The sequence below is a fragment of the Camponotus vicinus genome, unplaced genomic scaffold (genome assembly GCF_025532165.1).
Source record: "Camponotus vicinus isolate PSW18456_S1 unplaced genomic scaffold, iyCamVici1.0 SCAF_7, whole genome shotgun sequence".
NCBI lineage: Eukaryota > Metazoa > Arthropoda > Insecta > Hymenoptera > Formicidae > Camponotus > Camponotus vicinus.
In genome coordinates, this window is record NW_028141979.1 from 6,786,326 (window position 1) to 6,808,018 (window position 21,693).

The 21,693-nt window shown below is 34.4% G+C and overlaps 2 protein-coding genes across 12 annotated transcripts in view; one reads left to right on the forward strand and one right to left on the reverse strand.

Annotated features, from left to right (window-relative positions):
• Window positions 1-20,265, reverse strand: part of LOC145975148 (uncharacterized) — a 45,990-nt gene extending 25,725 nt beyond the window's left edge. The window contains exons 1-5 of one of the 6 annotated variants that reach the window (XR_014439898.1): window positions 19,913-20,265; window positions 5,549-7,146; window positions 4,917-5,274; window positions 3,870-4,071; window positions 712-3,671 (exon numbers count right to left, since the gene is read on the reverse strand). Coding sequence is in view for 4 of the 6 variants with exons in the window: in XM_083105401.1 (XP_082961527.1) it covers window positions 3,843-3,960; window positions 5,182-5,274; window positions 5,549-5,985 (648 nt within the window). In the remaining 2 variants the exon portion in view is untranslated. Of the gene's footprint in view, window positions 1-711; window positions 4,072-4,916; window positions 5,275-5,548; window positions 7,147-19,912 lie in introns of those variants that run through there. The other 5 variants (XR_014439897.1, XM_083105402.1, XM_083105404.1 and 2 more) reach the window with 5 other exon arrangements.
• The window catches only part of Serca (ATPase sarcoplasmic/endoplasmic reticulum Ca2+ transporting SERCA), a 44,631-nt gene that overhangs the window by 473 nt on the left and 22,465 nt on the right, over window positions 1-21,693 (forward strand). For 4 of the 6 annotated variants that reach the window (XM_083105386.1, XM_083105385.1, XM_083105384.1 and 1 more), the window contains exon 2: window positions 7,956-8,147. In XM_083105386.1, the coding sequence (XP_082961512.1) occupies window positions 8,030-8,147 (118 nt within the window). In that variant the 5' untranslated portion in view covers window positions 7,956-8,029. Of the gene's footprint in view, window positions 1-3,408; window positions 3,574-6,205; window positions 6,916-7,955; window positions 8,148-21,693 lie in introns of those variants that run through there. The other 2 variants (XM_083105382.1, XM_083105383.1) reach the window with 2 other exon arrangements.

Below are 21,693 nucleotides of genomic sequence, written 5' to 3' on the forward strand. Positions count from 1 at the left end.
TCTCATCGTCAAAGGGTCGAGTTTGCGTTCAACAACTATAGCTCTGCAGTGAAATTCGCCTCGCAAAATTTCGCTCTTTGATATGTCGGGATACGATTCGAAAATTCAGAAATTTGGTAACGGTAGTGATTGTTAGAAAGTCTCTTCCCTCTTGTCAGTTTAGAGTATATATTGACTTTTAATTACTTTTGAATAGTTTGTCAGATAGGAAGTGTCTCTAGAGGTATTAGTTCTGCATAGTGAATCCCAGGAATCCTATTTGTAGAACGTTACATGCTTTCTTTGCAGAATCCAGAAGTTCTGAAATTGTGCGCGCGTGTGGATAGAATAACGTTCTGTCGCCTCGGAATATTCAGTTCCTTTTAATGGCTTTATTAACATTTTTAAGTAGCTAGCTAAAGAGAATTAGCTCTAGAGAATTCATTTTCAAAAGCGAGTTTCACGTTTCTTTTAGGACAATATGAGAATTTCAATGGACGTATAAAAATATCCAATTGTTGAGAACAAAAAACGATAATATGCATAATTATGTTTAAATATTTTTTTATGTTTGAAATAGATGTATCTAATTTTCTTTTATTTTATATAAGAGATTATGCTATAAAATATTGATAGAGAATTTCAACAGATAGTTTATACTTGTAAATAATATTGTAGCCGTTATTATTTCAAGAAGAGTCTAGCGATTATTTTATTGATTATTTATTGTTGAGAACAAGAAACGACCCGCAAAATTATGTTTAAATATTTTTTTATGTTTGAAATAGATGTATCTAATTTTCTTTTATTTTATATAAGAGATTATGCTATAAAATATTGATACAGAATTTCAACAGACAGTTTACTTGTAAATAATATTGTATCCGTTATTATTTAGAGAAAAGCGATTATTTTTATAGGAATATTATTAAATTTTATTTTAAATCAAATCCTTATATTGCTTACAATAAAAGAATTAAACGAAAGATAAAACACCAATTCTTTGGAGTAATGCAATATATGTTGTGCAATTGCATAATAAGCGCTTGCGAAGCAAAACACACGGATCAAGAGCGTTGTTCCGTGGAAAAAAAAAATATTCCGACGCGTCGTAAAACGCTCGGAAATTTTCGCGCGGATGAAAAAGCTCGCGGTCGAGACGCGTCGAAAGAGCCGATAAAAAACAGCGAAATCGCCGAATGTCCCCGATCGTGCGCGATGTCTTGTAAAACTTCTGCTAAATTATAACATTCGCCCCGCGAATTATGCGACCTATAATAACTAGAGCCAAGAATTCATTTTAGTTTTTGTAGGTCACCGCTGCGTTGGCGCGCGCGTAAAACAATTTTCGCGGACCGAGAAATTACCTCGGCTCGACGTCACATAATTTGTGCAATCCAAAACTATAATTAAACGCCGTTATAAAACACCAGCCGTAGTGCATTACGCGGTGGAGGGGGACGGACACTTAATGAGAATAAATTTGCGTGTTAATAAAAGACAACGCGCGGAAATGCGACAAAAAAATTATCAAATTCATTACGCGTCCAAATTTGATAAACCAACAACGTTTTAATCCCACAGCGGAATTAACGTTAAATGTTTTAGCATATTTCACAGACAGATGTCTTCTCACATTTTTCGTATGTGTGTTTGTGTACCTCGAATAATTTCTGCTTGTCATATGGTATTTTTAAAAATTTTAAAGGCACTTTGTTATCTTTGGCGATGGGTCGCGAGATGGAAATATGTGATGGGTGATTTCATATCTTACCAAGAAACGTGCTAATGCGTGCACTATCCGCAACGAGCGGAAATTGAAACACGCATTTATACACGCTAACATTAGCACCGCGTCGAGATCAACAATGGCATAACATCGAGACATCGGCAATATCGGAGCAAATTATCCTTCGCGATTGATGAAACGATCTAATCAATATGAAATAAATTTCTTTGTAAAAAGAAACGTTTAAAAAAAGTTGCTATCTTTTGATTCGAAGGACGATTATCAAACGGAAATCCAAATTGAATCCACACTTGAATAAATTTGTAGCAAATTTACAAATGCAATGCATTAAAACTGAAATTAAATTTTTTAGAAAAATATAAAATTGATTTAACATTAATATACATCGCCCATGATTTCAATATTAATAATTTCGATAGATTTATTCTAAAAAAATCATGACCGTATTTAACCGAGGTCGAAACAATAATTTACTAACATGAGCGAATTATTTGGCACAACCAGGATAGTCGTACGCGCGATTTTATATATGAGAGAATATTTATAAATGAGGGAATATTTATATATGAGAGAGAATGTTGATTTTTCTCGAGGATGGGCGATCCAACGAAGCGGGATTACCTCATATCTATGTGAAACATTCGTCATACACAGACGCAATCTCTACTTGTTTGCCAACAAACGCGCTACGTTTCTTATCCTTATGGCCCGTCCAACATGTTGCATCTCGTCTTCAAATAGACTCCACTAATCCTCACGTCGGTGCAGTCACTCGATTCATGACTACAGGTCTGCTTCTCTCACAGCTGCACTTTTCGCATTTTCCATGCTTAAAATGAAATGAATGTACGCTCATGTTTTATTAGAAGATGATGCAGCTTGAAAGCGCCTGCATGTTACAAAAGAGCTTCGTTAAATAAACGTAATTAATTTAAATTTCTTAATTAACAAAATATCTTTTATCGTTCTCTTGACGTTGCAAAATGTCTGGCAAACTTAAAAACATTTTAATTATTTAAATAATACGTGCATTTCGCGTGTTAAGGATTTAATTTTGTACTGCGATTATGCGTCTGCATCATACAAAATTTTTTTCATTAATCTTTATAACTCAGTAATTGAATAATTCAATATAATTCAATATAACTTACTAATTGAATAATTCAAAAGTCGCTCGATATTTTTTATTAAATCTCCGCGCGAGGAAGCTCTCCCTATAATTTACGCAACGTGTCTGTTGGCAATTACACAATACTTCATATAACGTAATCTCAGCAAGGGAAGGAAATAAATTCAACAACTCTCAGTCCTAACAATCAATCTGACGTATCCCTTCGAAGGCAAGATTCCGAGAAGATTCGATCTCTAATCGATCGAGATCAAAGTAAAGAGAATAGATGAATATTTCGTAATTAATTAAAGAATTAGCCGATGCCACAAGAGCGAGTCCGGCGATTTCCCAGATCCTACTCCAAGAATTGAGAAACCACCCCCTCGGATCGTCCTCGGCAGGACGCGCGGGGATGGGGGGGGGGAGCTCGACGGGGGAGAGCGAACCGATCTCTGCCAAAATAATTAGGAAGTCGCCGTCGAAGATGTGCTAAAAACGTCCGCTTCGCGCGCGCGCGCGATTTGGCCGACTAGTCGCGTCCCGGGCGCTCGAGCGAGCTGGTCGTCCGGACAGGGTCCTCCTCGGGAGAGCAGTCCTCAACGGGGTACCGCAGTACCACGCGACCGGTCGCCGAGTCCGTACCTTTATCTATCGCGGCGTGTCCGTCCTTCAAGGACCAAGCTGACGTGAGCGGGTGCCGCTCCGTCCAAGGGGATTAATCAGCTTCGAGAGGGTTAGTCCTGCCATTCGCGATCTCTCAATCCTCAATCGTGCGCGAGGCGAGGGGGTAGGGGGAGGGATCAATCCCTATATTCCCTGTTATCATGAGTGCTAGAAATAAAATAATAATCATAATAATGGCGAATAAACACAGGAATTTTCGTTAAAATTATGATCGATTGGCGGAAAATAGCTTCGTGAAAAGACAGACTGTACCTTATATGAATCTTATTATTATATTAAGAATTAAACAAGTACATTTTGATTAGCAAAATGCGAATGTCACGAGAAAAATAGAAAGGATCTTACGAGTCCTGCGGTTGAGGATTGAGTGTCTTCCACTTGGATTGAGTTGCTTTGGGTTTGTGCGTTAGCCTTGAATGTGAATATACAAGGAGTCCTATGGGAATCGTATGTGACGTATGTAATTAACCACTTGTCAACGTTTTAGCGAAGCTGCTTCGCTCTGGCTGGCTTGTTTCGCCTCGACTTTTCCAGCTATCGCGAGAAGCTGACGTTCGTTGATTAAAAACATGTCGTGGGAATTGAATACGACGTGTTTAATTAATCTTAAACTTGTCAACGCATTTTAATGGGCTATTGGTTATCAGTGTCATCTTGAATTTAAATAGTAGCTACGGATGATTAGCTGTTTAATGAATAAATGAGACAGTATAACAATATCTACACTAAATTAATTATTTATCAGTCTTCTATCTTGGATTTTTATCATCTTACTCCGATCAAGATTCTTCAAATACGATAAGTTGATATTTAAAAAATGTATAAAAAATTGTCAGAATCGTATAATTAATCATTTGCCAGCATTCGATAGGCTTTACGTTGCTTTAAACATATAAGCTATTTTAATTAACATCGCAAAAAAATAGTTGAAATTCGATATTTAAAATATTATCGCGAAAATCTGTTGTGTGAAATATACAATTAATTATCGCGTTGCATTAATATTTTTAATTAACAAAAATTATAGTGGAAAACTAACATTTTGTAAAAAAAGTATTAGCGTGAAAATTATGGATATGTATAATTAACAACTTGTTAAGCATATTTTAATTAGATACGTGTTGCTTTAGAAAAATAAATTTTGAATATTCCATTTAATTGTAAGCTATTAATTTTTTAAGCTCTAAATCTAAGCCCGGATCTTCGAAGAATATTTAAAATAAAAAAATTTTTTTTGCAGCATTAAATATATATACTGTTTCGTGATTCTAAATCGAACAACAAATAAATATTCTTCAGACTTTTGTTTAAATTCCAAAGACAAAGGTCCGAGAAATATATAAAATACATCTCTTTAAATAATGTCCGAGATATCTGGCGAATTTTAGATACATTTTTTAGATATCTTTTGGAGTCTTGCCAGTATGTTAGCAAGATTTTCAAGCGCTCTTTATTCCAATCTTCACGTTACCGCCAATTTCTATGTTAATACAGGAAGTTAACATCCAATAATTATGGAGAAGGGGGAGGAAGGGATGTAAAGAGGATGATGGACATGTGTATTTAATCATTCGTCAGCTTGTGTTAAAAATGCGAACATCCGAGGCAAGGAAATTTCGCGGAAGCAGCTTCGCAAACGGGCTTACATAAGACTTACTGGCAAAGCTCGTCGAATAATCTAAGATTATTTTGTAAATCATCCTTAATCCTCACCATCCCCTTCCTCCGATTGACTCTTGGTAAAATTGAGCTTAAATGAAATATAGTAACGTTATTAATACGCTTCCATTTTTGACTCGATTTTGAAATCATACCGCCTTAACCTTGAAAGGGATATATTTGTATTTTGCTATCAAAAGTACTAATTCTTTTACTAATTATTTTCTCTTTACTAATTATTTTTTCTGCTCCATTATCACCTTTTATTAGTCGCATATGTTTCTAATTCTACTATGAATTATAAATCATATTATAATATATTATTATGTTATATAACATGTTATTATCATATACATGTCACATACCTTTGCTTGGATTGAACATCTCGTTTCGACGCGATGAAAATATTGGGACAATCCGTCTTCTTCTTGGGTGGAAAAGCAGCTGGACGATGTCGCGCGTAAGAGATTCGAAATAGACGAGGAAAATTGATTCTCGCAAACTTGTCGTCCCGCGAAAGGGTTAAGGTTCGCGCTCGCCGTCGTCGGTCAACACCTTGAAGGCGGCCGCCTTTATTACCGCTCGGCGATCTCGCGGTTACGTAACACGACAACATCGCCGGCCGCGAGATATTCGTCCCGCCGGGAGTCTTAAAATACGCGCCAAGGAAATAGCCTAGCAGAAGCCCGAAAATAGCCGTACACGTCACTCCGCTCGGCCAATGGCGTTGCTCCACATGCTCGCTATCCGCGTCAGGGGAACGCGTCACGGGCGGCGCATCGCGCATAGCGATCCGATTCATCCCGTGACAGGCTTCGGATATTCCGGAAACGATCCGGGGAATATTCTCGGCGCGAATTAATCATCGATCGATCGGCCGGATCGTCGATTCGACGAGGGAAAGAGGACGAATTCGTCTCCCGAAGCGCGCGACGACGCGGGCGTGGTTGGCGGCGCGCGCCGCCAGGCGGCGCTGCCGCTCGCGCGACGATTCGCCCGATTCGCCAGTCATGTCAGTCTCGCGGAAGCGGAGGTCAGGTTAGCAGTCGTGTCGCGCTGGTTACATCGTTACGGGAAAAATGACGTGCGTCTCGTGCATTCGCGCCTCGTGATAGCTCGCGCGATTTGGAGCAGCAGCCACGCTCGCCTCGGCGCCTCTCGCTTCCTCTCTCTCGCCCTTCGTCGAATCAAGAAAAACGGAGAAAAACGGCGTCGCCCGTCGCGTGGTACCGTAGTGAAGTTAGTCGCGGGCTAAGCACGCGCGCTGTCATCGTCGTCGCTAACCTAAATATTCGGCGGCCGTAACGTAATTTCTCGCTCTGTCTTTTTCTCTCCCTCTCAATCTCCCTCTCCCCGCCTTTTTTTCTCTCTCTCTCTCTCTCTCTCCTTCTTCCCGTCTCTCTCGCTCTACGTTGACACGTCGTCATCAACGATAGTCGTGAATTCCTCGCTCTGTGGGTCACCGACGACGCGAGGACACGTCAGGAATACCGCCGAGGATACCGTAGTCGGGTGCGCGAGTGCATGTCGCGAGGACACGTCGCGCTGCGAACAGTGATTCCAAGCCGCGACGAAGTGCGCGCCGCGCTTCTTCCGTCGTCCTCGTTCTCGTTCACGTCCTCCTCCTCATCGTCGTCGTCGGCGGCGGCGACTAGTCACGATCCATCGCGTTTCGTAATTTCGCGAGGAGACGGAACGCCGTGGGACAATCTCCTGCGCCTCGACGTCCTCGGTATGGTTGAAGTTTATTTCTTTTTCTGTTTCTCTCTCTCTTTCTCGCTCTCTGCCGCGTCCGTTTCCGTAATAACGTGCTCTGGATTTACGCGAGTCCCCGGTGGATTTTCCTCTCTCCAGTAGCGAGATCTTAAATTTAGTACTCCCCGCTAAGGTTCAGTGTACCTAGCTAGCGTGTCAAACTTCCTCGTGTTTTTTCAGCTGATTACATTGTTGCCAAGAGTGTAATCTAGAAAGAGATAGCGATGTTTGGCTAAGGATTAATTAAGTACCTCGTAGGTCGAGATGAGCGAAAAATTTCCGACCGTGTTGTATATCGTATGATTTTTACATGTTTCTTCCAACTTGTATGTTCACTGATTTGCTTTATAATATATTTTTAATACGCGCGAAAAATTTAATTCTTGAAACATTTATATTGGAGGCCAATCAGGTGATTGAAGACAGTTATAATCGTGCGGTGAAAGATATATTATTGAATTAATTTAAAATATAAACACAATTCAATTCTGTATGTTTATATATATTTGAGACTGTTGATTGTTAATACTACATGGAAAACAAAAAAAAAAACTGTATGTAAATAATCATGTATAATTATTGATAGGAGTAAGAATATAAACATAATTTTCTTATGAGTATATATCGTGAAAAATATTTGTTTTCGATATTTGAAAAAAAAGAAATAAAGTGTAGAACACAATTTGGTACAAACAGTTTACTATCAAACTATCTCAGCTTTGATATTTTGATTACAATATATTTGAAATTTTAGAAAATAATAATTCTATTGAAAATTAAAACTAATTCTATTAAAAATTAGTTATTATTTCATGGAATGTGATATCAGGCTCCTATTAATGCAAATGTGCAATTTATATTATTTTTCATATCTGCTGAGGATTTATTTAAATTAAAGCAATTCTTTTGCAATTTAAATCTACTTGTTTTGTACCTAATTTTCAATTTAATGTACGTAATATTAAATATTTTATGTAAGATAATTTTATTCACACAGATAATTTTATTCACTTTCAGAGACTATTAGTGTGGATGAACACATACAATCACTGAGAGGATAACATTAGTGAAGCATCTACGAAGCAGTAACCATGGACGACTCCCATTGTAAATCTGTGGAAGAAGTAGTAAATTACTTCAATGTCGATCCTGACAAAGGACTGTCTCCTGATCAAGTCAAAAGAAACCAGGAAAAGTATGGTCTCAACGGTGAGTAATTTTTTTCTATACTTTTGGAGCACTTGATAGATTCATTCACATACATCTCACACAATTGAAGGATCTGTTCACAAAAGGCTCGCAGAACTTCTTTAATATAATTGTATAAATTATCAATCTATAAGTCACTCATGAATTATTAATATTTGATTGGTTTAATTAAAGCCAAGAAGAAAAAGAAATCCTGCATCTTTATTATTTACTCCGTCTTGCGGAAAGAAAATCACACTCATTGATACATAATACGTACAATCTCACGAGGCACCACGTTTGTAAGAATTTATCGCCATTCTCCAAGATTACATTTCACGCCGAGCTTTCCTCGATTGCACCAGACCGTGTCATTCCTTTCGCAATTAATTACTCTATAATCAACTTTATATCGGCATCTTATCGCGGATAAAAATTTTTATCTTCTCGAGACTCGATTTAGAATTACCCGCGATTAAATTCATGCAAAATACTCACAGATGACAATACAATGTTACACACTTGTACGAGAGATACACCCTGTATGCATTTATTTTATATCGCGTATCATTTGCGTAGTACGCAATCGCGGGTGCGATAATTGTGCGCTCATGAAAATATACATAATCGCGCATTCTACTCGCTACCGGGTCGAGGAGAGTCGATGTAAAAGTCGCTTTATCAGCGACGTACGTTGTACGTCGACTTGTGTATATGCCACGCGTGTCGCCTTCGCGCGTCCCCACCATCGGTGCCCACTGCCTTCCCCGTACACGTGTTCCAAGTCGGTAGTTTTCTCTCAATATTCATTACGTGTGTTTATCGTCCGCCTTAAGATCCGGTTGGAGGATTGTTTTTCAACATTTCGTCACGTTTATACACATACGTGGACGTATAATCCACGCGTGTTCAAATATGTCATTATCTGTCTCGCGTTTTTGTTATCGATTTTATTATCGATCAGCACTTTTGACTCGATGATGAAATTGTTTAGTGTAAATGTCGATTTTAGATTCGATTCAAATTGAAGAAAAATATTTGAATTTTTGTGGGTAAACTTAAGGGGAGATATATCTCTGATAGTAATCTGTCAAAGTCTCTTTTTCGTCCAAGTCTTTGTGATTTAAGTGTATAATACATCTCACTGTATGTCACTTCGTTTCGAAAGGACTGCTTGTGTATGACGTGCGTATCTGTCGATGCTTTACAATAACGTAATCGGGGACATTTAAATCATCGACATTCCAATTTCCGTCGTCGACACCAGCCACTCGATCGAATCGCTGTACATATGTATATTTCGAGAAATTCCTCGAATTGTACCGACAAAAAATTTCAATCGCTTTCGAGATTTGCTAAGTAATAATTATTTACAATAGTAAGTCTTAATCTCTCTCGATAACGATGCTCGAGATTAAAATTATCATTTATAAAATTCATACGGATAGTGACAAATATCTTAATGGGAGACGTTCCTTTAATCTCTCGTTGCACAATTTTCACTTTATGTAAAAATGACTTGGAATGATAATTAGAGCTTTATGTTAATGTGCCACATGCGCAATAATAATTACGCAAAATATTACGAGTCACAGACTAAAATATGAGATATTTACATACATTTTTTTCTCTTTTTCTTTTTTTTCAAAGCAATATGTAATTTTTTCAAACATTTTTATGTAATGTGTTTTCACATTTTTCTGTAATGTATACGTTCAGAGAATGTACACATCAAAGTAACTTAAAAATAAAAATAAAACAAAAGTTATAAGCCTTTATGGAGGTCGCCTTCAAATCTTATCAGCTCTACAGTAACTCGGGATTAACAAGTTTTATATTTCGCTTTGTACATGTTATAATTTATATAAAATTTAAATCACAACTTTGTTTCGAATTTGTTTTTTTAGGCCGTAAAGTTAGTGATCCCCTGTTAAAAAGTATTGACTTTTTATTGACAGATGTTAAACATATTTTTGCGTTGAAATTAAAAATTAGAAAACCTATTTAGAAAGATGTATGGTTGATTGAACAATTCGATGAAAATTTCGTCGCGTATCATTATATTTTTCTTCGTTCAGTTTTGTAACTTTTGTTAGCTGCAAAGTTCCGTTAATTCCGTCCGGCAATCGTGCGGAGGAGGAAAAGTGACCACGTGTCTCGAACGGTTTATTTTTGCATAACACGTCTTTAGTTAGCACCCCTCGAAATATCGGACGTCTCCCCTCCCTCAAGTCTGCGAGATCGAGAGAACTTCCGATAAATAATATTCGTGACTTATGACTGCGATACACTTTTATCTACTGCTTAAAGATTTCCGTGTAAAAAAAATTTAAGTCTCTCTCTCACTCGGATAAGAATGCGATTAAAATATTAATGAAACAGTGAATTAAAAAAAAAAACAAAGCTCATGTTTTTGATTTTAATTTCAACGTTTTCTACGAGTTTCGTTCTATTATCGAATAAATTGTTTTCAAGCAAAATTAAAAGAAACACAAAATTAAATAAAACTGGGATTAACAAAATTAAATTTGAAATATAACTGTAGAATTTTGAGATATTTTATTTTATTATTTTTATAGTGAATATTGGTTATATTGGTTGGTCATAGAATAGAATCTATTCTATATAAATATATATATATATATATATATATATATATATATATATATAAACATTGTTTAATTTAAAAAAAAATTTTTTTTTCTATTATTTATAAAACAATCTGTTCGAAAAAAATGATAAACTTTATATTACTTGACGCAAAACAAAATTATCTCTTGTTTATTGAAACTGTCATTCACTTTTAATAAAGTTTCTTATTTTTTTTTTCAATATTCCTTCGTTTAAATATAAAATCTAGTATGTTTGTAAACAAAATGACTTTCTGAAAACAAATCAAAGGTGGATGAAATGCAATTATCAAAATGATTCACGCTCATTATCATTGATTTGACGAAAATTGGCTACCTCGATATGAGAATTTCTGTGCTATTTGTATATTCGCAGTAAACATTACAAGAAGATTACGACAGAGCTACAAAATAGGCGAGTGCGTGGCAAAGTATCGTCTTTCGTTTACGAAAATAAAATACAGCGAGCAACAAGAAAGAGAGGAGAATCCGTTGGTAGAGTCGAATTTTATAGTTAGCATTATCTGGCGTGTTCCGTCGCTATTTCGACGCTTCTCCGTCGTTTCGACGTGATACAATTGTTTTTAAATAACATAAGAGTTGTCCCAGAAAATCATAGCATATCGCTTTTCATCGCTAGAAATTTTTCTCGGCTCAAAACGCGAGTCTCGTCGCATAAATTTTCAACTTTGACAGTTTGCTTTGGACTTAAAGTTTGCGAAAGTTCATTTTCTTGAAATTAAACGCGACTTGAAAAATTTGTAACATGCATATGCACGAAACAATTTTCGAACTCGTAACAGTTTATCATAGTTTGACTTGTGGAAGATTAAAATTCAGGAAAAAATGCATGTTATGTTGAGGAAAAATAGTTTCTAGATAACTCAAGATTAACTTAAGATTAAACGTCACAGTGTATATAGATAGACTATAATCATCTTCTTTTTTTTCTCGCGAGTATGCATCCTGCAAAGTCTGTTTGATAATCAAACGATGATGATTATTCGCCGACTTACAGCAAACATTTTCATACGCAACATTCAACGTAATCGTGAATGTCCTTCGTCATTTACTATAATAAAATTTATTCTCCTCTGATAGAATCAAATTCTTAATTTTAATAAAAAATAATTAATAATAATTAATAATAACGAGAGTTAACATTAATATTAATATTATTGCTATCCATCTTATATTACTCGATTTTGAACGCAAAGAACGTTATAAAGTTTTATTAATCTTTTTAATTCAATCTACATAAGATGTAGAAAATACATCGCGTGCAAAATAAATGCACAAAAAAATGAAAAGCGACATTTTTAAATGTAGCTTAAAATTAACTGCACGAACTAATGAACTTGGAAATGTGCCGGTGGTTGGACTCATTTAAATTTAGCCTTGAGAATTTTAGAAGCAGAAAATTGCGAAAACGCACACACTCGCAGTAGACTTTACTTTACGTAATACTTTAAGGTTCGAATCGATCTGGTAAATGCGGCTGTGCCGCCGTGTTGCGAGTTTGATGGATAGCGTAATTCGATTGCACGTGGCCAAGCGTTGCATCTGGCAGGCTACATGTAGCCTGATGATTGGCGCTAATTGCGTCAACAGGAGAACCAAAAAATGTAATCTCATTTAGGACAAACTCGATTCGCGAGCAAAGTCGGTTTTCCCTGATCGAGGATTTTGAAGCTCCGGTTTTAGCGCGCATTAAATGCAAATTTTGGCGAATTAAAACGTTACAGGATCTTTTTACGCAAAACGTAAACGTTTTCTTGTATAATTGATCACTATTGTATATATCATGTATATAAGACGGGCATAACACTTTTCTAGTGTACACAATATTATTAATTTAAATTAATTATTAATAATTAATGATATTAATAATATTAATCATTATTAATTTAAATAAAATAGAAACGAATTTAAAAGGATAAAATTGGAGAAAGAGAGAGATTTCGGCGGATGAAAAATCTCGTACAGATTTTAGAGATTTAAAAAAGATATTGAGGCATCTTTTTTCGTTTGAAAAATGAAATTATGAGAATATTTGATCAAGAATATGGTTACATTAGCGTCGTATTTGAAAAAGATTTGATTTATTTTGAAATAATGCTATCTCTCGTGAAAACTTTTATTATGATTTTCATTGGATAAGTGTAATAAGGGATAGACTTTGCATTACAGTAATGGAATATTGTTGCATAATAGATGTTGCATAATTTAAATTATAGTGGATACTACTTTTTATATTTTCCAATGTCGTTATTTGCAGAAGAGTTTTGTAATATTATATAACACATATATACAAAATATGACAAGCTGTATTGCCGACAAATATGATTGATTAATCTAGCATATATTTTATACTTGTCACGAGGAATAAAAATTTATTTATCGATGAATTTTTAACATTATTCCTCCAGTATTTTTTTACAGGAACGTTAATTATGAATAAATAGATAAAGAAAGGAATTTCGAAAAATTAAGAATGTGCTTTATCAAACTGTTTATCAAAAATGCTTTTTTATTATAATCTGTCAAAACTAATAAGTTTCTATTTCCAAGATGATTGCAGTGCAAGCTCGATGATATAACAATCTTCATAATCAGTATTGCCATTAAAAAAAATTTCATTTAAATTGCATTTGATCTCTTTTAACATTTTTTTCTCGTTTTTTCTTACTTTATGTCAGTTCATTATATCACGGTTCATGGAAAAAAGTTTATTTACTACAAGAGCGACTATCAACGTACAAATGTGTTTAGAACGTTAAACCGTTAAACTCAGCGACCGTGCTATTAAAAGATTCAAATTGTTTTTGCATATTTTTTTATTTGTCCGTTCAAGGATGCATATTGATTTAGCATACGTCATTTGTAATCCCTTTCGCCGCAGGCGAGGAATCTGTAATTCATCGAATTCGAAATCTATTCAAAGAAAATCATTGTTATCTGTGTATAAATACTTTTTCAAGTTTGACGAACGTCATCAGAGATTCGCATCGGCGATATCAATTCCCTATCGGATTTGGATTTCGCAAAAGAAAGAGACACGCCAGCATCGATACGAGAAATGATAAGCCCTATTCGTTATCGTCGATGGTGCGTGTATCGTGACATTCATATTTGCACCCGTTGAAAGATAAACAAATTCTAGGTGCTTACACGCACACAACGATCCCCCTAACTCGCTTTTATCAAGATGCGGCCAAGGAATAATCGCGCGGTAGACCGCACGCTACGAGCGATAAAATGTCGTCGCCCACATGAATTTGTGTTATATCAACTCGAGAGGCTTCCCGGCTTCTTGAGACCAAGAGCTCGACCGCGATGCAGTCGTCACTGTGTCGTGCAATATTACAAATACCAGGGGTAAACCGTCGCGCAAAAATTTCCACGTACTTTAATTCGCATTAATATTCGCGCACATTTCCAACTGTACATTCTACGAGTGTAAACTTTCGATAAATGGTTCCTCGCGGTATAATTTTCCGCTTATTAATATCCAGTGTTTCATCAAATGGAAGAAACATTAAATTTAAATTTAAATTTAAATTTAAATATTAAATTTTATTAAAAATATAAAATATTAAATTAATTTACTTATAAATATAATTAGCAGTGTTATTAAATTAATTTACTTATGATTAGCAATATATAAAAAGAAAAATAAGAGTGATCTATTTTAATTAAATTGAGTTGTTTAGATGATTCTAAATTTTATTGTATTAATATCACGATTTAATAGGCTTAATATATCAATCTAATTATGTAAACATTAAGAAAGTATCATTATAAGTATCGAATTTATAAACATGAATCAAAATTGTTTCCCAATAGATTATTAGTAGCCTCACGATTATCCTTGGATTTATATTTGCTTTATGCGAATACATTAGTCACACAAATTAAAGATTTAGATTCCGCAAGATATCTTCGTTAACCTTGTATTCCTATCACAAGTATCAAATTCGGATATGTAATAAAGTATTAATTAATTGTTAATTTATTCCTCTTGAATTTATCATAATAAATAGACTGATAATACAATTGCCCCTTCGATTTTGAAGTGTTTTTCAAATTATTTGGTATCGTAAATATATAAAGTTGAATTTATTATTTATCGATAACTTAAAAAAAGATCGGAAAGAATAAAGTACATTAAGAATTAATTGCTGTGATTAACTCCTTTGATTATAATATTATAGTATTATAATGTTTTTTAAAAATAAATCGTTCTCAAAATGCATTATATCTTAAATCGTAAGCTTGCGTGAGCATTAAATTCTAAAATAAAATATTTCGAGAGCAATGCAGAAAACGTTTCAATATCACCATCAAAATCTGGTAATATCGGAATTTGCGATTCTTTATCTTTTTAGGTCATGAATTAATTGCCGATTCAGCACAGTAACAAATATTTTTAATTAAGAAAAATTTCACATATAGATATTCTCTATATATATCTCAAAATTTTATCACAAAATGTTTTTAGCAAACGGAACAATTTTTTTTTAAATGTTGAAATTCTATTTATTTAAAAGAAAAATTTTTATTATTTAAAAGAAAAATAAAGAAAAAAGTATATTTATAATTTAAATGATCAGAATTATAAGATAATTTTCGCAAATGAATAGAGATAAACTGGGATAGACCAATCAAGAATTTGATCAAAATTAAACTTCTATAATATGCAAGCAATTTTATTTAGATTAATTTTAATAAAAAAATAAATATAACACAACAAAAGCAACGGAAAAAAAAGTAACGAACGCTCTGGTCAAACTTAAAACTCGAGCTGTGTCCGATTTAGCTTTAATTCGTAATTCGCGGATAAAAATATCATCCAGCATGCGATTGCATTTTGTATGGCAAATACAATTGCACTTCTTAAGATCTCCTCGAATTTTTTGTTTCGACGGGTCACGCTTTGCGAGTCGCGTACGCGAGACACCTGACGTGGACAACTTTCAACGTAAGCAACCACGTCAGAGCAACGTCGTTGGCCGATCCATTATTAATGAACTGACTGCGAAGAGACGTTTTCACCAGCGCCTTTTCCTTCGCTTCGCGATCACGCGAGTTCGTGTAGGAAATCCGAAATACATGAGGTAATTTAGGAGCATCTCGACATCCACGTACGAACATAAATCTGGATGAATTCATTAGTATTTTAACATTTCATAGATGGAAATGGATACTTTGATGTTTATTTTCCATACGTAAAGAGAGAATATATGTGAAGAGATCATGAACATATATATCCAAAGGTAAATCTTGAGTATTGCTCCTTTTTTATTTTATTCAGAGAGATCTAGATACTTATTTTAAGGAAATTAAGGCAATTCTTGTATAATGCTGAATAATATATTTTTTTAAATATTAAATGAAAATTATCATATATGAATAAATAAAGCCAGGTAAACACAATTTTTGTACAAGTTCTTTTTTTATGCACGAAATCTTTTTCAGCATTTTTTTAAATGTTATATTCAACTTCATAGTAAAAATTCTAAATAAATTATGTTTTTGAAATTTTTGAAAACTTTCATGATGTTAAATTAAATTATAAAAATATTAAATATAATTATAAAATTATAAAAATATAAAAATATAAATTATAAAAATATTAAATTATAAAAATATTAAAATCTGTCACAAGTCGATATCCTAAACTATTTTATAGAATTATACTGACAATGAATTAAATCTTGCAACCATTATTTACATCAATTTTTGTTTTCTTACAAATATATATTATTTTAATAAAATATTATATTTCATTATCTCTCTCATATTTTATTTCAATATTATATTTCATTTCATATCAAGTATATATAAGTTTCCTTGCAGTACTTGATGTGTATATCTAATATTTCCTAATTTATTATTATCATTTAATTTTTATCGCTTAGAAAATCTTGTTTTACATATATCTTACACAAAATACATGTATTTTACAATATCTTACACAAAACTCAGTTCTTCAAAATTATAAATTTCTAAAAACTTTATTTCTTAATTACCTTAATTTACCTTTTATCGAATTTTCTTATCTCGCTCATAATTCTGTGTCTTTTACTCTCAATTAACGTATTTATACTATTTACTTATACTATTTATCGCACACAAATGTTACAAATTTCAATTAAAAAATTATAAAGCAAAACAAATTTATATAATTTGCGGTAAAAGAGCCAATCTTAGATTACATAATGAATCGCGTCCTGCTTTACTTGAGCTACGTAAATAGCCGCGACTAACAGGCGGCTGTAAAAATCGCTCAGCACTTAATAAATCGCGCATGTGTGGTGAAATTGCATTAAGAGTTGACGCGATTGAGTGAGGTTAATTCATTTTAAGGTCGTTCTTTAAAGTCGCAGCGTGCCTTGATATTTAACGCGCTTGGGCGCTTTGTATCCCGATTTAAATATCGCTCCACATGATTATCCATTTAATTAATTTATTCGATCGATCTAATAACTCTTTCATACAGTTCGAGAAAATTATTATATATTCATTATTATTCATTCCTCAATGTATATATATAATGTTTTCTTTGTTACGTCATTCGCTCGTGAACAATTCACGTGATGTACCTTATCCGAGCATAAGAAAATCGCGGAACTCCTTTAAATTTATGATTCAATTATAAAATACAGTTAATTAACCTGTAACATTAAAACAGTTAAACTGTCAAAATCCTGAAAGTCATTTTATGAAGGCATTTTGATGTGTCACGTTGATTAAAACGACATGGTCTGATTAAAATAGCATTTTCGTGTTGCGAAAGCTTTTCAACTTGTAATGCTGGTTAAAACAATTAATTTTGGTTAAAATACACACATGGAACGAAGGGAATCTAATTTAATTTGAATTTTGAGATGGCACTGGAATTTCGAAATGAGTTGTACTATAAAAATAATCGTAGTCCTTTATAAAAATGCTATAATACTCTTAGCATAAAATTTAATATCGAAACAAATATTAATTTATAATTAAATATATAGTTAAATTTGAATACAACTTGCAGGAAAAAACATGCATAAAACATGCTTGTATCACAAACGCTTACATTATAAACAAGCTTATATTATAAAAATAACCATGGAAAGAAAAACTTGTGTAAAATAGTTGTAAATGGAATTAACATGCAAGGATAAGTGTGGGCGGATCTGTTAGATAACGAAAAGAGTTCCAAGCAAAAACTGTCAGTGGAAATTCGCAAACACTAGCAAAAGTTTACTGTGGTCTTGTTGAACACTTATCGCCAAGTAGCGTAACTAATCGATAGAAAACTTCCATTCGTATATTTTCTAACGGAAAACACAATCATGAGCAATCTAGTATTTTAGTGGCAGAAATAAGACATCAAATAAATATTTTGATGTTTCAAAAAATTATCTTATATTTAAGTTTATATATATTAGATATTTTATATAAACATTTTTCGAAATTAATTTTTTCCATTATTTAAAATATGGATAATTAAAATTGCAATTTTGATTTATAATATTTTTTAATTTAAAATATTATATTATTTTTCAAATTTCATTTCTCGTAATGACAATTATACATGTCAGAAATAACATGCAAAATTCAAGAATTTTGTTTTTCTTTAGAATACCGATAAATTTAATTCTCTCTAATAATTTAATTTTAATTCATTTATATACAAAAATTGTTTAAATATAATCTTATTTGTTTTATACGTGCACAAGTGGAGGAAAATCATATTTAACACGTGTTTAAACATCTGGAATAAGGACAGTATAATAAAAGAATTTTTTTTTAATTTCATGTAAATGAATGTTATGAATGTATTAGATGATTTTCGGCATATTTGAGCGATTATTCAGAAAGGATTGACATATCCACGTGCTGTGAATCTAGTGATACGTTACGAGATATCTGCGCGCGAAAGAATCGTGAGTTTTTCGCGCGATACAAATGGTCGAGTCGACTATACTCAAACAATGATTGTTTTATCTTCTCCGCACACGAGTGTTACCTTCAACACACAAATAAGCACTCGGCGTGTTAATGCCGTCCGCTTATGTATGAGCGAACTGATGTTTCATCTATTGCAACCGCAGTTGCAGATTAGTTTCACGGATGACCTTAGACGAGAAAATGCATCGTACATATGCATATGTTTCACGTATGTCGCGGAATTTATCTTCCCATCTCCGTGTTTAGCTTCCACTTGTTAAGCGTATTATTCTTGATAATAAGTCCATACGTCAAATTGTCATGAGGATGAAAAATGGGCCGAACGAAGGAAGAAAGTCACGAACTTGCAGTAATATAATTTATGCATTGCTATTAATTTTCGCGCGGAATATCTTTTTTCGCTCCGTTGAAATATTCACGCATTTCTTCTTTCACATGTATATTTGTCTTTTTTTTCGAATAGATAATACGCTGTAAAAGACTGCGTTTATTTTTGCTCGAACTTATTCACGACGAAAGCAATTCCAATTTTAATGAAAACGACCAAACGTCATGCATATTAATCGCCTTCACGTGAGTTCTTGCGAGTTAATATAACTTCATCATCAAAATGTTTAAATTTAGTTTATTTAGAATCTAATAAAGCTAAGCAAACTAATAAAATTTCATATGTCGTACTATTACACGAAATATATTTTCAGAAAAAAAAAACTTTTAAACATGCAAGTAAACAGAGGCATCAAATAGTTTAAGAATATTTCGGTATTTTTATAATTTAGTAAACTTTTTTTATTATAATGAAATATACAAGTATAATATTTTATAAGTATCTAGAGTTCTCGAGAATTGCGTAACAATTTTCATGTATGCGTAAGAACTGAACTTTACGTACAAAAATAATGTTTACGTAGCTTTATGATAGTATATATTTTTACTCTAAGAGTTATGTAATATTTTCACGAATCATATTACATCATTACATCAGCATTATGTAAAATAGGGATGCAAAATATTCATATTTATTTCACAAGAATCTTCAGATCTGTTTTAATATAATAAGGAAAATTTTATTTTCACGAGTATCAAGCAAGTTTACCTTTAAATATTTATGTTTCATGCAAAAAAATCTGTACCTCTTACATATATTATATAAAATATCAATTTTTTTAAATATTTTTGAAACAAAAAAATACAAACCTATTAATCCAAAACTGTTATTTTCGGATGAATTAGAAAACGTCCTCCTGAATTATTTCATATTCCAAATAACAATATGAAACATGCGTAAGATTTTATATCGCAGTCACACACAAGTCGGATACATATTTCCATCCCGAGATTCCATCTCCGGGGGGGGAGATTCGCCTCGAAATTCGGGCGTGCACTTGAACCGGAACTTGGCGTTTACTCGTCACCTCGTAACGCGGATCACCCCTCCCACCCCTCCCGCGGGCTAAAGTTAGCACACGTGCACGGAGCCCAGCGGCGTGTCGTTCAATGCACGACGACGGATTTGTTGCACGTATCTATCGGCTTTGTACGGCCGTTCACTGTCGCGTGATAAATCCGTAGCCCCGTGACGCTCTCGCACGGCGCGGGGGAGGAGGGGGGAAACTCTCCGGCTTTTTCCCTCGCACCTTTTTCCCGCCGCCCGCCGCATTCGCTTCCGTCCCCCCTCATCACGATGACGCCCTCCCGTAAGTAAGTAACTCTCCGTGTTTGCGTAAAGTACGATCGATGCCGTCCTCTCGCCGGAAGACTCCCCTATCCAGGGGATACACTTACGCGACATCGCGATATTAAGCAACGATATCGCGTTATGTTTGATCTCGGGGAATCTCGGATGTCGATATCCGAGAGAAGTTCCATGGAAATTTCGCTATCTTTTGACTGGCAAATTTTTATCAATATTGCACGTCGATCATTGACTCATTATTATTAAAATGTGCAACGCGAAGAACGGCAAATTATCTCTCTTTTAAAGCGAGATAGCGCGATATGTCTGCGCGTTTTATCGAGGATAATTGCTGGAAATGATTCCGAAATCTTCTCTCGATACCAAAGATATCATCGATACTGATATTAATATCGATATCAATTTTAAGTATTTTCTAGTCATGCGGCCGTGTATTTTGGACAGATGCGATGCTTGTGTGCGAATTAACGAGCTTGCCACGGTACAAATCGACGCGAAATTGAAGCTATTATTCGCCCAACAAACGCTCTCGCGTCTGCCTTTGTCACGACTCGGAGAATTACACGCGGCCTTTCATCAGGATCTGCCGTTGATGTGCGTTTCACGAGAAACGACGTTGTTTCCTCTGTTGAACACGTCAATCGCGCGCGACAGCCATTCACGGGAAATCTATGCGAATCCAGTACGCGAACCAAAGACTCCCACGTGTCTCTGTTTTTCTTCGCGTGTCACTCGCGGCGGGTATCGGCGATAGACAGTTGCTTTTTCATTGCGAACGATATATTTCCCAAGCGCATCCGTCCTCGATCCGTCTCCACGAAATGCTAATCGTCACTTATTTCCAAGTAAAGCTCGTCGGGATTTTAATTCGACGAGCTTATTTTTTAATTATACCGCATCATTTAATTTCGAGGAAAGTGATAAGGGAATGAAATCTTTATCAACGAGAGATCTGAATTAGACCGAAATTCAGGAAAGTGAATCAGAAAACGCGGGTTTGTTGGTCAAAAACGGGAAGGACCTAAAATATCCTGTATTTATACACGATTATGATAATACAATAGCGTTCTCATTCGATTTTCTTGCCCAACAAAAAGCTCATTTTATGGGAAGATTTGGGTCTTCGCGATGTATAAATATTTATACGACGATTTCACTAGAACCAGCACACAGAAATACGCGAGCGTACGCCCACGCATTCAATTTCAAGACGTTAATGAACGCTCAAGAGAGTAATCGACCTCGCAGATTAAATTAGACTGGAAATGCTCTCGTCCAAGAT